General features: G+C 48.8%; 1 protein-coding gene across 10 annotated transcripts in view; it reads left to right on the top strand.

Annotated features, from left to right (window-relative positions):
• The window catches only part of MORC2 (MORC family CW-type zinc finger 2), a 44,395-nt gene that overhangs the window by 17,509 nt on the left and 10,780 nt on the right, over positions 1-16,106 (top strand). For all 10 annotated transcript variants that reach the window (XM_084993792.1, XM_021072948.2, XM_021072947.2 and 7 more), the window contains exons 4-17: positions 1,231-1,299; positions 2,019-2,109; positions 5,497-5,605; positions 9,652-9,811; positions 9,931-10,042; positions 10,504-10,629; positions 11,175-11,254; positions 12,124-12,206; positions 12,739-12,824; positions 14,284-14,424; positions 14,521-14,675; positions 14,761-14,889; positions 15,330-15,435; positions 15,723-15,855. In XM_084993792.1, coding sequence (XP_084849918.1) covers positions 1,231-1,299; positions 2,019-2,109; positions 5,497-5,605; positions 9,652-9,811; positions 9,931-10,042; positions 10,504-10,629; positions 11,175-11,254; positions 12,124-12,206; positions 12,739-12,824; positions 14,284-14,424; positions 14,521-14,675; positions 14,761-14,889; positions 15,330-15,435; positions 15,723-15,855 — 1,580 coding nt within the window. The remainder of the gene's footprint in view (positions 1-1,230; positions 1,300-2,018; positions 2,110-5,496; positions 5,606-9,651; positions 9,812-9,930; positions 10,043-10,503; positions 10,630-11,174; positions 11,255-12,123; positions 12,207-12,738; positions 12,825-14,283; positions 14,425-14,520; positions 14,676-14,760; positions 14,890-15,329; positions 15,436-15,722; positions 15,856-16,106) is intronic.

Genomic DNA, 16,106 nt, shown 5'->3' with positions numbered 1-16,106 from the left:
AGAAGGCCATTGTAACTTACTTGAATCTGTAGCCTGAGGGGAGGACAGAGAGCATTTTAAACTGAAATTCCTCAGTTTAGGTAGTTATATAAAGGTGGTGAACTGTAGCTTGGGGGAAACAAAAAAGTCCTCAATTAGAAACTAGACTCCACAGCAGCCTTGGACTTGTCCCTTTGGCACCTTAAACTGACCTTCTGCCTCTTGTAGAATTACTCTCCTGATTCCAGGGCCTGTGCTGTTCCTCCTCTGTCCACTTAGTCCTTGTCATCAGGGTCAAAAGTCACCTTGGAAGCTCATATGGCCCCCTTCCCTATTTGGAAATCTCTCCTCCGGTGTTTGTGATAAGCTTGGACCCAGACTACTCTGAGCAACCACTTGCTACTATAGAAGACAGCTGCTGAGAGAAGAAGAGGTTCCTTTAGTCTCTGGAATGGCAGCCTTACTCTGTTGTTTCCTTCTTGTCGATCAGGAACCCCTGCCACAGCTGCTCTGGATCTTAGTGTCCAAGGACTGTTTCTCCTTCCACTCAAGCAGGTCCAGTTGGAAAGCAGGCAGCTCTTGCTATACTGTGTGCTGCACTCTGTGCCGTCTCACTCTTGGGACAAGGAGCTGTACTAAGGACCCATAGTAAGGAGGGGGTGTGAAGAGGACTGCTGATGGCCTGGAAGCTATAGTGGGCCTGGGGATAGTCACATACAGACTTAGTAATTCACCTTCTAGGTAGCAGCTGCCCCCCAACCCCATGTCCATAAGCTTGTCTGGCTTGATTACTTTTGTCTGAAGGCCACTTCACACTTAACCCACAAACGAGGTGCCCTGTTGAATTTGAGCAGTGTTGATAAGGTTCAGCACCTAATAGTTGAAGTACTTGAGTGTCCCCAGCAGAAGGGAGGTGGAAGTAACCCAGGTGCAAAGAGGCAGAAGGATGCTTGAGGTGTCTGTGAAATATGCACATATTCAGTGGTCCTGGCTATGTCTAGATGCTGGACTAGGCTTCTCTGCCCTCCTTATAGATTGTCTCAGGCTTTGTCATGAACTAGAATGCATTGGAACACCTTTGATGGAAATGACCACCCTCAAGGGCCCTGATGTTTTACTCACACTAGCTGGGACTGATAGACGGAGAAGGCCTTTCTGGACCAAGCTTCACATTGATTCACCTTCCGATCATACCCAAGTTGCTGCCCTCTGGTGGGTAACTGCCCAGTAATGATAGTTCCTCTTTTACAGAAAGGCGAGAGGACCTTCGAGGAGGATTTATGCTTTGTTTTTTGGATGATGGAGCAGGAATGGATCCAAGTAAGTGATGGGCTGATTGCTTCTTTTGGGGAGGATGTAAACCGTTTTTTACAAAATGCTTGTTGTGTTAACTTGTTTTTCTTTGTGTTGCCTCACGCTTGTGACTAGAAGGGAGAGAGAAGTCTCTTGCACTAATGGATTTGCCAGGTGTTCTCCTAACATGGGAGATAGGATCTGAAAGTCCGTCAGATTACCTGTCTCTCTCTCTCTCTTTTTTTTTTTTGGTCTTTTTAGGGTCGCACCTGCGGCATATGGAAGTTCCCAGGCTAGGGCTTGAAGGAGCTACAGCTGCCAGCCTACACCACAGCCACAGCAACGTAGGATCCAAGCCATAACTGCGAGCTGCACCACAGCTTGTGGCAATGCCAGATCCTCAACCTGCTGAGCGAGGCCAGGGATTGAACCTGCATCGGATACTGAGCCACCACGGGAACTCCTTACCTGTCTCTTGATACTGTATTTATCGGCTTGCATAAGGTCCTGGAGCTGGAACTGCAGTGGCCTCCACATCCTTATTACCATGTTCTGGTAACAGAATAAGAACGTAGTGGTGGCGGTTCTGAAGGCCAGTCAGAGGATTCTCATGGCTGTGAATTTTCTTGGACGCAGATTTTTAGTAGACACAGCCCTGCGTGGATTTAATGGGGCTCAGACCTTTGGTTTTGAGAACCTGGAAAGAAAAGCAAACTTTTCACTTTCTCTTGTGCCTGTCATTTCAGGTGATGCTGCCAGCGTGATCCAGTTTGGGAAGTCAGCCAAGCGAACACCTGAGTCCACCCAGATTGGGCAATACGGGAATGGGTTAAAATCGTGAGTGCACTAGAAGCCTGCCGCAGGACTCAAAATCAAGTGATGCTGTGCTCTCCTGCTTCTGTCCAGTGACAACTTTCCTCCTCCTCATTCCTCTGTCATTGTAATTCTGGCACAGAAGGAAAGGCAGCCAGGAGTGGTGGTCTGGGGACTTACCAACCGATGTCTAGCCTAGTTTACATCACAGATTGAAGAGTATGAATGTACAACTTCTTTGAGGTTGGAGAAGCTGTAGGTTTCTCTTGGCACAGTGCTCTGGAACGGCACCTCTACTCCTGTTGAAAATTCTTATTTTTACCCTGTGGTTGAGGATGCAAGTGGTTGTTTTGTGGGCTTGGGATGCATCTGAGATGGTGAGGGGGTTGCTCCATGGAGCAGCAGTGTTGCCTGAGTGCCTGCATGTATGTCATGCTTTGTGCCAGGCACTGGGGATCCAGGTTGAGTGAGAGACCTGGACACCCCCTGCCCACCTCCCCCCATCGGAGGAGGTGGTCTCTACTTACATATCCTGCTAGGTCCCATAGCAGGAACCTACCTAAAGTCTTTAAATCCCTTGGGACATCTTTCTCAGCCCTTGGTTCCTACTTGTTTGGTGTTTGGAATGTGTTGTTCTGGTTTTGAGTGAAGCCCCAAGAGAAAGGTTTCTATTTCTGACATGGTCACTTCCAGCTGTACATACCTTTGGATGGAATAAGATTTAGTGGGGTTGGAGTTTGTACAAGTGGAATTCTGAGTCACATTTCCAGTCTTGCTCTGGAAATGTGTTGTTTTGTTTGAGAGGATGGCATTTGGTCTGTCAGCAGCATCAGCTGTTTCTTCCATGCAGCAGGCTTTGGGCAAGTGGGGAGGAACGCCAGCGTGTCCCAAGACATCAGGGACCTGGTCCGGGACCTCTCACTTCTCTCTCTGTAACAGGCACTTACTCATGTTACAGGTACTGTGCTAAAAACCTTACTTGGATGATTTAGTTTAAGCCTCACTGTAGTTGTGTGAGGTGTGGGTGCTGTGGTTCTTATCTTCAGATTGAAGTTTACAGGGGTGAAGTGACTTGTCCACAGGTGTGAAAGTGCCCAAGTGTGGATCTGAGATATGAACCTGGTCTTTCTGACTGCAAGGCCGGAAGTGCTGTCTGTCTCATTTCTGTCAGACAAACTAAAGTTCAAATCTCACATCAGCCACTTTAAGTACTTTTCTGGGCCTCAACTTCCTCCTTTGTAAATTGGGATTATAACAAATAGCGAGTAGGTTAAGAATTAAATGCTGGAGTTCCCGTAGTGGCGCAGTGGTTAACAAATCTGACTAGGAACCATGAGGTTGCAGGTTCGATCCCTGGCCTTGCTTAGTGGGTTAAGGATCTGGCATTGCCATGGGCTGTGGTGTAGATCGCAGACGTGGCTTGGATCCCGCGTTGCTGTGACTCTGGTGTAGGCCAGTGGCTACAGCTCCGATTAGACCCCTAGCCTGGGAACCTCCATATGCTACAGGAGTGGTCCTAGAAAAGGCCAAAAAAAAAAAAAAAAAAAAGAATTCTATCATTGGTGTGAGTCCTGGCCTGGTTTCTGACTTCTTATTTTATTTCTCCTTTGATCCTTCCATGGCAAATTCCAGGCCTGATTTGGTGGGTCTAGGATAGGGTGTAGGAATCTTTTTTTCCACCTTTATATTCTGCAGATGATTCTGATGTGGGAGATATAAGTTTCCAACAGCTGAGGTCTCCTAGAGTCAGTGTGATGTAAGAAACCCTGACTTCCCTTCTGGATTGTAGGCCAGCCTCCTCCTTCCTGGTTTTATCAGCTTTGTGGCCTCAGACCAGTTATTCCACTTCTCTGAATATCTGTTTTCCTACTGTCGAAAATGAGCTTCTAATCTCTGAAATAATTCCTTACTGAGCAAGTTTCAGGAGCGAGTGGAATGTGATTCTGAAAGTGCTTAGGAGTCTAGGAAGGAGAGCGTATAGAAGTTGAGAGTGTTGTCATCAGTGTATTTTAATAGAACCACTTTTGTGAAGGACCCATTGAGATGGAGCCATCTATTGTTCAGAGTGTATTCATTTGGAAACTAAGAAATTGAAAGTTTTAGGAGGAAGCGATTTGTGGTAAGAATAGGGCTGAGCCACAGAGAAGCCAGTGAGGTGGCATTTTGGAGTTGTTATTTACCCCCAAGCTCAGGATCTAAGACAGAAGAGGCACAAAATGAGAGGTTTTGCCAAATTAGAGCAAGAGCAAACTTTGACAGAAGGCAAACTAATGTGCCTCCTTCTGCCACCAGAGAGTTTCTGGGAGACAGGAGGAGGACTCTGGGGTTGTCGGGGGGCATGGCCAGCACCTCAGGAACTGGAGGAGGAGCATTGGAACTTGGCACCCTCCAGGACCTCTGGACAGTGTCCTGGAGTTTTCCTGAGCATTTGGGGAAGTGGTCCATGGCATGCATTTGTGTGCTTGGCATGCTGGCCTGGTTTGCATTTGTACCTAGAAGACAGTAATACTGCTTCCTGCTGCCATCACCTCCTGGGGTGTTAGGAGGACTAATGAGGTAATGGCCATAAAGCCAGAAGCTGCTCTGAAGATGGGAACTTAACAGCCCCTTGTTCAAGGGTTGCTCCTCCCATTGGTGCTTCATGCTGTTGCTCAATCCTGGAAGGGCCTGTTCTTGCCTGCTTCTTGGAAGGGTTAATGTGGCCAAACAGAGGAAGGAGCAGTGATTCCATTCAGACTTTTGCCTTGTAGAAGTCAACTTCAACACACATTTCTCAGAAACCAGTTGCATCTTAAAGCAGGGACCTGTGGCATGCTGAGTTGAGATGGCAGAATAGCTCTGAGCCACACGATGGCTGTGATTACAGTGTATGACCAGGCGTAGGTTTCTTGGAACTGTAACCAGGAGTGGTATTTTGTCTGCTTAGCCCAGTGTTTGGCTGAGGCTCAGGGTCATCCTGTTTCTTTGAGGACTGGTGAGCATAGGCAGTGGGCCATACCCTTGATGGTGCTGCCGTTTCCTGGGTGGATGCAAGGGGAGTTTGTGTCAGTGAAGGAAGGACAGGATGAGAACTGGGTGTGCTCAAGATGGAAGGTGACGTGTTGAAGGTGTTGCTAGATTGTTATTCATCATGTCCTGGGATGAACCAGCAGGCTGGGGTGAGACTAACCTGGGGCTGGTGCTCGGTGGTGAGAGAGCCCTGAATGGTGGGTACATGTGGTCAAGAATGTGGTAAGCAAAGACTGAGGCCAATGGAAGAGCAGGAGGAGGAGGGGAGGAGAGGGAGCAAGGGTTGTGGGACCTAGGGAGGCCTTTAGGTCAGTTTTACCACGTTCAGAGGGTGGATTTGCTCCCTTTCCAGATGAGTTTTTGAATCCCTGGGAGAATAACCCATTTCTGCTTCCCTTTCAGGGGCTCAATGCGCATTGGGAAGGATTTTATCCTTTTCACCAAGAAGGAAGACACTATGACCTGCCTCTTCTTGTCTCGAACCTTTCATGAGGAGGAAGGCATTGATGAAGTAGGTCCTATCCTTGTGCTCACTTCCTGGTTGTGCCAGGTCCTTTTCATAGGTCATTTGTATGCTTGGAAAATCCAATAATGGGGTTGCAGGACTGCAGCCACGCTACCTGTTGCAGTATTAGCTGTAGGTTGGAGGAATTGGTTGAGGGGTTAAGGCAGGCATCTTAATGTGAGAGGAGGTAAAATCTCACAGCTTCAGAGAATTGCTGTCCTGGTTGTGAGAGTGAGGCTATCAAGTGGCAGGAGCCAAGGTTGGATTTGTAGCTCTCCTGGATCTGCAGCTTGAATTCAGTCGGGGAGTCGATGGAGGGCTATTCTATCAGGGGGAGTATTGGGGGCTTCCCTGACTTTGGGGGGAGACGCATCTGGTGATAATAATAGGAACAGCACTATCTTTCCCATATGATGGTGATTTTGTGGAACATGCCGGGAGCATGTTTTGCTGTTGGAGTCTGATACCTACAAGGCCTGGGCAGGTAGTAAAGTAGGTGGAAAAACCCATGTAAATTCTTCACCAAGCGGCAGCCCCAACTAACCATTATTATTCTGGAAGGACAGCCTAATGACTCTAGAATATTTTGATTTTGAAACCTTTATTAATTATGTGAGCTAAACACATACGCAACTGATTGATTCTCTTTGGGCCTGGTGGCTCATATCTACAGAGCTGGTCTGGTGAGGTCTGTGCCTCCTCATGGGGGATCAGGGAAGGCCTTGGTCTGCCCAGCCTCAGAGAGGACTCTTAGCTCCTTTCATGTGAGAGAAATGGAGGCCAGAGCTTGCGAGAGAGGTTGAGAGGATCTGCAGGAAGAAATCACAGCTGTCTTGTTAAATGGGTGAAGTGGGGTTAAAGTTTCAATCTAATTCGTCTGCGTTGTTTGGCTGCAATTAAATTGGTACTGGCCTGGAGTTCTCATTGTGGTTCAGCAGGTTAAAAACATGACTAGTATCAGAGGTTGCAGGTTCAATCCCTGGCCTCGCTCAGTGGGTTGAGGATCCAGTGTTGCTGCACGCTATGGCATAGGTTGCAGATGTAGCTCAGATCCAGTTTTTCTATAACTGTAGTGTAGGCTGAAGCTGCAAGCTCTGATTCACCCTAGCTTGGGAACTTCCTATATGCCTCAGGTGTGACTGTAAAAAGAAAAAAGAAAGAAAAGAAAAGTAAACTGGTGCTGGCCTTGTTTAGATGTGCATCAGTTCATGTTGGGAATGAAAACCTTTCTTTCTGCCGTCTTTACTTGGTAAGCAGGTGGATTTGCTTGCCTTTTTGGTAGAGTGAGAGAAGTGCTCCAGCCAGACGGTCTCCCGGGAAAGGGGGCAGGAAGATTTAGTCCCTGCCTGGGTTTTCAGAAATGTTTCCTGATGGACCTAGGGTAGTGAGAGGAGGGGTGGACATTATTAGAAATGGCCATGAGAGCTGGTGGGGGCTGTGGGGAAGGACTTGGGCACAGGGGCAACCTGATGAGAGGTGGTGTCCTCTGTAGATCAGGAAAGGCAGGTCAGGTCAGGCTTGGGCTCAGGGCTGCGGGGGGGTCGGGGGGTGGTGGTGAGGGATTTTATTGAAAGCAGCTACTAAAGAGATTAAACAAGGGTGTGGCATTATCAGATTCTCTTTGAAAAAGATCAGTTTGGTTCTTGTGCAGTGGTTGGATTGGAAAGGTTGGGTGGGGGATGTATGCTGTGTGTGGCCTGGCCTGATGTGCAGCTGGGAGGTGAGAGGAACAGGAGTGGCCTTCACCTCTTGGGACCACAGGTTTGGTGTTTAGTCAGTGAAGAGGGGAAGGGAGGGGTCTTAGATGACTGAGGTTTTGGGATGGCAGGTGGGGTAAGCAGCCCATCTGGACCTGGGGAGAATGGAAAAGGGGCTAGTTTGGAGGGGAAGTGTGTAACTTTGGCCCTGAAAACATAAAGTTAAGGCTGGGTCTGGAGCTGGGGGAAGGCTTGGGGACCTGGGGGTTCTTTGTAGCAAATGGACTCTCCTAAAAGAGCATGTGGGGTGAGAAAGGGTCCTAGGGTTTTGGGTGCCCACATGTAAAGGCTGGCGAGGTGGGGAAGCACCAAAGGAGGTGGCCTGGCCAGAAGGGTGGGAGGTAAACAAGGGGAGCAGTAACAATGAAAGTAAAGAAGTGCCCCCCTGGCGGGGTGCTGCCAGATGAAATGCATGCCCACAGGTTGAAGTGGTGCCATTGTCACCTGGAACTGCTATGGAGAACAGGAGGTGTAGCGTGAGGCACACATTTATAGAACACAAATGGAACTCAGTTCCCCTGGTGAAAAAGCTAGGTTGAAATTTTTTCCTTACTTGGTGCTAGAAGGTCACTGTTTTGGATTGTAATCTAGTGTGAACCCAGCCAAGATTTCAAAATAAGATCATTTTCTGCTGGATAGGAATGTATCCAAACTAACCCCAGGGCCAAATACTATAGGCACAAAGCTTCTTAGAAACCAGGGAAGTGTCTCAGAATGCTTGAGCGTTTATCACTCCAGCACCTGTTAAAATAGAGTCTCCTTTTCCTCAGGGTGGGCTGCCTGTTGTGAAACCTCTGAGGTGCCTGGGCTGGTTTGCTCTGCAGAGGGATTCCCAGGCCACGAGTGGGGGAGGGGAGGGGTACAAGTGGGGCCTCTGAGGAAGTGGCCTTTAAGGTGGGGTTTTTGAAGAATGGGTAGGATTTTTTAAAAGTTTACTTAGACATAAGATTAAATTTCATATATATGGGAGAGGATATTATAATCTGTACAGTTGAGCGAATATAAAGCAAACATCCATGTAGCCACTAGTTGTATTCCTCGCTGCACCTCCGAGGGAACCTCCTTGATGATGACCGTTTCCTTGTTTTTCTTTATATTTGTGTGATTCGTGTATGCGTTCTTGAGTAGTTTAGTTTTGCCTACTTAAGAATTTTATGTAAATGGACTCATACTGTGTGGGCTTTTTTTTTTTTTGTCTTTTTGCCTTTTCTTGAGCCGCTCCCACGGCATATGGAGGTTCCCAGGCTAGGGGTTGAATCAGAACTGTAGCCACCGGCCTACGCCAGAGCCACAGTAATGGGGGATCCGAGCCTCGTCTGCAACCTACACCACAGCTCACGGCAACGCTGGATTCTTAACCCACTGAGCAAGGGCAGGGATCGAACCTGCAACCTCATGGTTCCTAGTTGGATTCGTTAACCACTGCGCCACGACGGGAACTCCGGATTTTATTTTTTAATTTTTAATTTTTTTTTTAATTTATTTTCTTCTCGGGGGTGGGGGTGGGCGCCCACCCGAGGTATGGAGGTTCCCAGGCCAGGGGTCGAATCAGAGCTGAGCTGCTAGCCTGTGCCACAGTCACAGCAACACCAGGTCTGAGCCCATCAGCGACCTACATCACAGTTCACGGCAATGCCAGATCCTTACCCACTGAGCAAAGTCTGATATCAAACCTATGTCCTCACTGATGCTAGTCACATTTATTTCCACTGAGCCACAACAGGAAATCTTGAGGGATTTTTTTTTTTTTAAATCTGGCTGCTTTCATGAAATATTGTGAGAGTCATTTGTGTGGATGCTAATGGCTCTTATTTTGTTCATTTTCATCACTGCACAGTGTTGCATTGTAATACCTACACTAATAGTTTAATTTTTCCACTCTGTCATGGGTATTTGTATTCTTACATGTTTGTCGGTAAGTATGTGCAAGTTTCTCCTGGAATATATACTTGGGAGTGGAATAGCTGAGTCATAAGTTATGTTCGTGTGTGTCTTCAGATTCACTAGATAATTGCAAATATATTTTCCTTAGTGGGAGAGTAGAATTATTACCAAATTGGGAAAATGACCAGGGGCATCCCAAGCAGGAAACTGCTCATGCAGAGATTTCCAGGCCAAAACCTAGCATACTTCAGAGGACCTAGCCATCTGAGGTTGACTCTTGGGAAGGGGTGGAAGCCATAGAGCCTCTGGGGCAGTGTGGAGCCACTGTGGGGAGGGACAGGATGGATGCACATTTTGGGGAAGGCTGTTCTGGGGCCTCCTTCAAAGCATCTGCCTGTGCTTCCTCCAAAGGTGATAGTCCCATTGCCTACCTGGAATGCTCGGACCCGGGAACCTGTCACAGACAACGTGGAGAAGTTTGCCATTGAGACAGAACTCATCTACAAGTACTCTCCCTTCCGCAATGAAGAGGAAGTGATGGCTCAGTTCATGAAGATTCCTGGGGACAGCGGTAAGGAGGCTTTTTATCCCGCAGACCTAGAATCTGGGCACTCCAGAGCCATGAATGGTATGGGGATTGGCTGGGGGTACCTGGAAGAACGAAAGCATGATTTTTGTTTGATGTTTTAGGAACGCTGGTCATCATCTTCAACCTCAAACTCATGGATAACGGAGAGCCAGAGCTAGACATAATCTCAAATCCAAGAGATATCCAGATGGCAGAGACCTCCCCGGAGGGCACGTGAGTGTAGCTGGGAGCGGAGAAAAGGGAGGTGACTTGAGGGACAGAGGGGCAAGCTGGTTCCCTGAATTCCTCAGTTGGTGAAGCTGAGAACCCCACTCTTTGTGCCACAAAGCAGAAGGGATGAATGGAAGGATAGCAGGTCCTCAGCTAATCCAGATGGAAAGACTCATGAGCCCTTGCCTCAGCCCCTTAAGTAAACAGAGGAGGAGAGTGAGGCCTGGAGCCAGAGGAGGGATTCTCAGGTCTGGTGGGGCAGCTGTGGGACCAGGTCTGGTGTCTTTACCGGGGACATGAGGAGGTAGGGTATGGTGCCCACACAGAGGAAGCACCCCTCAGGGCAGCAAGGGAAGCCAAGGTGGGAGATGGAAAGGTGGAGGGCCTGCAGAGAGGCGGTCCAACTGGACCCTTGGTTGGGCCAGTGGTGGGGCGGGCCACAGCACCTCCCCCCGCTGCCCCAGGAAGCCAGAGCGCCGCTCCTTCCGTGCCTATGCTGCCGTGCTCTACATTGATCCCCGGATGAGGATCTTCATCCACGGGCACAAGGTCCAGACCAAGAGGCTCTCCTGCTGCTTGTACAAGCCCAGGTAGGCCTTCTGTTTCCCTTGGGCCAAGCAAGGATAGGCCCTGGCTGCTTGTCTCGGGGGCAGAGTTGGAGTGACGACAGATAAGAGTCTCCAACAATGTTGACTGCTTTTGCACCTTTAAGTTGTTTGTGATTTACTATGGACAAACTAGTGGGTCTGCGGGAGGGATGGAGGTGGCTGATGGCTATGGAGGTTGGCTGCTGAGGCTTGTTCAGTTTGCCTCCTGTGAGATGGAGGGTCCCAGCCTGGCACAGTGAGCTGTCTGAGTCTCTCAGCTGCACGGCCAGGGGATCTTTAGACACCACCCAGGAAAGCAGGGGCACTGGCTGGTTGCTGAGGTTGGTTTCTACTGTGGGATCAATAACACACCGGGTGAGTAGTGAAGTTGCTTTTCAGAGGTGGAGCAGGAGGCAAGGGGCAAGTGGATTAGGGATTTGAGTCTTTTTGCTAAAGTAAGCTTGTCTTTGAGTCATCAAGAAGGGCCAGAACAGTTGCTGCCATGCCTCCCTGCTGCTCAGGTTACTTCCCCCCACCCCAACCCCCAGGATGTACAAGTACACGTCAAGCCGGTTCAAGACACGTGCAGAGCAGGAGGTGAAGAAAGCTGAGCACGTGGCACGGATTGGTAATAATCCCCCTGGGCAGGAGGGCTTGGCGGGGGTGGGGGTGGGGGTGGGGGGGTCATCTGGGGAACATCGCTTGTGGCAAAAGCAGGATCCAGGCCAGAGCTCCATCCAGCATGCAGGGGTATAGAAACTTCATATGGAAGTTTGATCCAATTCCCTTGCACCCCTCCCTCTGAGTTCCAGTCCCCTCAGCAGTTTTTCTCCCCAGGCTCCTCCAGCCATTTATAGGCTCTTATCTAAAGCAAAGTCTGTCTCTCTGAAGACTCCCACACTGTCCTCTGGCACAAATACTTGTGAAATTGGTTTTCTTGACCCCAGGGCAAGAATCTCAAGGTCTCTCATGCTGACAAATCTTGGCTGCCTGAGGAGAATCTCTGGTTGCCTTAGGCAGTTTTTGATCTGTTCTGATTCATTTGTAAAGTTTGAACAGCCTGTCTGTTTTCCTTGGGGCTTTCCAAGCAGGGTGGCTGCTCTTCCAGCGTGCCCCCGCCCCCCCCTACTGAATACATGTCTTGCTCACTGGGGACTGTTCCCTGGGGTCCAGGAGGGATGACTGAGTTTTGCTCCTTTGAGTTTTGTTTTTTTTTTTTTGCTTTTTAGGGCTACACCTGTGGCATATGAAGTTTCCTAGGCTAGGGTTCCAGTCGGAGCTATAGCTACCAGCCTACACCACAGCCACAGCAATGTCAGGTTTGAGCCCCATCTGCGACCTACACCGCAGCTCAGGGCAACACCGGATCCTTAACCCACTGAGTGAGGCCAGGGATCGAACCCATAACCTCATGGTTCCTAGTTGGATTTGTTTCCCCTGCACCACAATGGGAACTCCCCCCTTTGAGTTCTTATCATGGTTTCTTCTGGGTTTCAGCTGAAGAGAAGGCGAGGGAGGCGGAGAGCAAAGCTCGGACGTTGGAAGTGCGCCTGGGTGGAGACCTCACACGGGACTCTAGGGTGAGAGGCCCCAGACCTGCAGCTCTTCTCTAGCACTGCTGGCCTGTCTTAGCCAGTCATGAACCTCTGGCCTTGAAGCTGAAAAGTAGGATGTGATGATGTTTCCATAATTACTGTTGAACACACCTTATGGCAGAATTGTAGCTAACCCTTTCAGCACCCCAGCAGCCATATGAGATGGACACTGTTGGTATCCTCAGTTTATAGGAAGAAGTTGAAGAGTGTCACTAGCCACAGGTCACACACACACAGTAGCAAGGGTCAGGGCAGTTTTCCAACCCTTCCTGTATGATACGCACCTGTTGTTTCAGTTTGGGGTGTTTTCTCCTTCATGTCAGTGAGTCTGGTCAAGTAAACCACAGCTTTTGAGTTTGTCCCCAGTGAGGGCCCTTTTCTCTGGAAGTCAATTTCCGGCTCTGATTTTGCATCCATGTGACTTAAAGTGAGATATTTTAAATGTATTGCCTGTGTTGTTATACCACTTGCTGTGGCCCAGAGTACCTTCTTACTAAGGACTGGTCTATGTTTCCAGGTGATGTTGCGACAGGTCCAGAACACAGCCATTACCCTGCGTAGAGAAGCTGACGTCAAGAAGCGCATCAAGGAGGCCAAGCAGCGGTGAGTGCCTGGGCTGACCTTGGGTCTTACAAAATTATGAGCTTTTGTACTGATTATTGACAGTTAAAGAGCTTGAGGAATTCCTCCCTAGCCTGTGAGGTTGCCATTCTGTTGCACACAGGTTCTTTTGAGAAAGACATTAGTGTTGTGACCCCAAATGCTTGTGAAATGCCCACCACAAGAGGGGTTCCTTCCAACTTAGTTCCCTTTTGAGCCAGGACAAGGCAGGTAGAGCCCACACCTTGAGCTGGATTCCAAGCCTTACTGGTGGCCATCTCACCCCTCCTCCCTCCCTCCCTCCCTCCCTCCCTTCCTCCTTCTCCCCCTTCCTTCCCTTCTCTTTCTCCCCACCCTCTCTCTCCCCTTCCCCATTCTTTCCCTCTAACTTTCCTTTTTCCCCCCTTTTCATTTAAAGCATATTTATATAAAATGTTCATTGTATACAACTTGTAAAATATAGAGCGTTTAAGAAATATAGTCGTAAACTCTATTGTAGTTTCCCCATCCAGTAATATCTACTCTTGATTTTGTATCCCTGGTTACAGTGTGGCGTAATGCTGTGGGTTGAGTTCCTTCCTTTGCATCTAGACTGGGCATTTTTCCCGGCTCATTACATGACCTGTGTCTCCCTCCATGTCGGGAGACTCCAGGCTATGGGCCCGAATTCCTGGTTGCTTCTTGACCTCCTTGCCACAGGCATAAGTTTTGGGGTTTTTCCCTGTAAATCTATCCACTGATTATGTGCTTTTTATTTTCCACAATTTTGTTGACACTTATCCCATGATTGTTTCTTCTCTCACATACATGTTTATTGTTCTTAGGAATTTTTGCCTTTTTTTTTTTTTTTTTTTTTTTTTGGTCTTTTCTAGAGCCACACCCACGGCATATGGAGGTTCCCAGGCTAGGGGTCCAATTGGAGCTGTAGCTGCCGGCCTACACCAGAGCCACAGCAACATGGGATCCAAGCCATGTCTGCGATCTACACCACAGCTCACGGCAACGCCGGATCCTTAACCCACTGAGCAAGGCCAGGGATTGAACCCACAACCTCATGGTTCCTAGTTGGATTCGTTAACCACTAGGCCACGACAGGAACTCCAGGAATTTTTGTCTTTTTAAAATTAATTACTGTCCCATTAGTGGAATGATTATGCAAATTACCTTTATTCCACTGGATAATTTTCTTTGCAGAGATTCACAGCAGCTTCACAGGATTCTATTCATACTTAAATCGATCTCTGTTTTGAAGGCAAAAGCTAATGAAGTCATACACTTTTAACAAGGGAGCTCATTGTGATTCTACAGTGCATATCCTTATTAAGTCTAAAAGGTTACTTCTTGAATGCAAGTGCAGAACTTAAGTGTCTCAAGTTTATGCTTAAGCTTAAAGCATCTTAGACACCTTGGTGTTTGTGTGTTAATGGATTGATCTGCTTGAATTTATCTTTTGTCTTCTCAGAGCACTTAAAGAACCCAAAGAACTGAACTTTGTTTTTGGGGTCAACATAGAACACCGGGACCTGGACGGCATGTTCATCTACAACTGTAGCCGCCTGATCAAGATGTATGAGAAAGTGGGCCCACAGCTGGAAGGGGGCATGTGAGTGCCTGCTCAAGGAGAGCTTCTAGCCCAGGGTGGACAGTGGGAGGGTTGTGGCCAGTGGGGGTGACAGCATGGTGTCTTCTTCTCCTGCAGGGCATGTGGCGGGGTCGTTGGGGTTGTTGATGTGCCCTACCTGGTCCTAGAGCCAACACACAACAAGCAGGACTTTGCTGATGCCAAAGAGTACCGGCACCTGCTGCGGGCGATGGGGGAGCACCTGGCGCAGTACTGGAAGGACATCGCCATTGGTAATGGCCCTTCACCTAGAGCCTTGAGTATCTCACTGCCTGAGAGGGCTGCTTCCTCACGTGTGTGTGGGTGTTTGCCTTCCAGCCCAGCGGGGAATCATCAAGTTTTGGGATGAGTTTGGCTACCTCTCTGCTAACTGGAACCAGCCCCCATCCAGTGAGCTGCGCTACAAACGGCGGAGAGCTATGGAAATCCCAACCACCATCCAGTGTGGTGAGTTGGGGGTCAGAAACCCTTCCTGATTCTTTTCCATGCTAGTCCCCATGCTGGCCTCCTGACTTATGTCCCAATGGGGATCCAAGTCTGTTTGGTGATGGCCCTGCAAGCTGTGCCCACCTGTTCCTCCTGAATGAGTCAGGAGGTCTAACCTGCCAGGTCTCACTCAGTTTGGTACCACATTGATAGAAGTGTAAGTCATGACTGAGCCAGGATCCTGTTGGAGGAGAGAGGGGTTGGGGCTGCTGAGTGTCTAAGATAGAAAGTTTCTATCCTTACTGAATCACTGTCCCTGAGAAGAGTCACTGTTCTGTGAGGAAGGCAGAGCTAGAGCCAGCCCAGGGATTTTTACTTCTCTGCCTTGAGCTGGGCTGGAAGGAGCCTGATTGTTGGGCATGGCTGATGATTATTTTGTGGGGGTGTTTTTGGTGTCACAGATTTGTGTCTGAAGTGGCGGACCCTCCCCTTCCAGCTGAGTTCTGTGGAAAAAGAGTACCCTGACACCTGGGTTTGCTCCATGAACCCTGATCCTGAGCAGGACCGGTGAGCACTTTCTCTTATAAGGAGTTTGTGGGCATCTCCCCACCTCCCTGTACTTTTTTCTCTCTTCCACTGTGCTTCTTGAGGTCAGTGCTCATACCCTTATATCTCTGTCTTGCTGTACATAGTTAAGTGCCTGGAAATAAGAAACGCATCCTGAAGTGAGTATTAATTGTACATTTGAGAACTCTGAGGTTGCTGTGGTGAGAAAGCATGGTTGGCAGAGGAGGAAGGACCTGCCCTACTTGGAGCTGTCTTGCTACGCCCTCCCTAGCACTGTCTCCCTACAGGTGTGAGGCTTCTGAACAGAAGCAGAAGGTTCCCCTGGGGACATTGAGAAAGGACCTGAAAACACAGGAAGAGAAGCAGAAACAACTGACAGAGAAAATTCGCCAGCAGCAGGAAAAGCTGGAGGCCCTGCAGGTGTGCAGGTCATGAGCGGTGGGCAGATGGGGCAGGAACCCTCAGTGGCTCCCCGTTCCATCAGACTCAGTTTCACCTTCCTCTTACCATGAGTGCTGCCAGTGCTTTCAGACCCCAGCTTGAAGGCACACTAGTTCTTGAGTATGCCTTGATCATTCTTTAAAAAAATTTTTTTTGGGGAGTTCCTGTTGTGGTGCAGCAGAAACAGATCCAACTAGGAACCGTGAGGTTGTGGGTTCGATCCCTGTACT

This window comes from Sus scrofa, chromosome 14, assembly GCF_054392235.1.
Source record: "Sus scrofa isolate SSC_HxYL_T2T_F1_AM1 chromosome 14, Sscrofa_HxYL_maternal_Yorkshire_Landrace_v2.0, whole genome shotgun sequence".
In the NCBI taxonomy this organism is placed as follows: domain Eukaryota; kingdom Metazoa; phylum Chordata; class Mammalia; order Artiodactyla; family Suidae; genus Sus; species Sus scrofa.
Note: the sequence above shows the minus strand (reverse complement) of the source record. Positions and strands in the feature narration are given on the sequence as shown.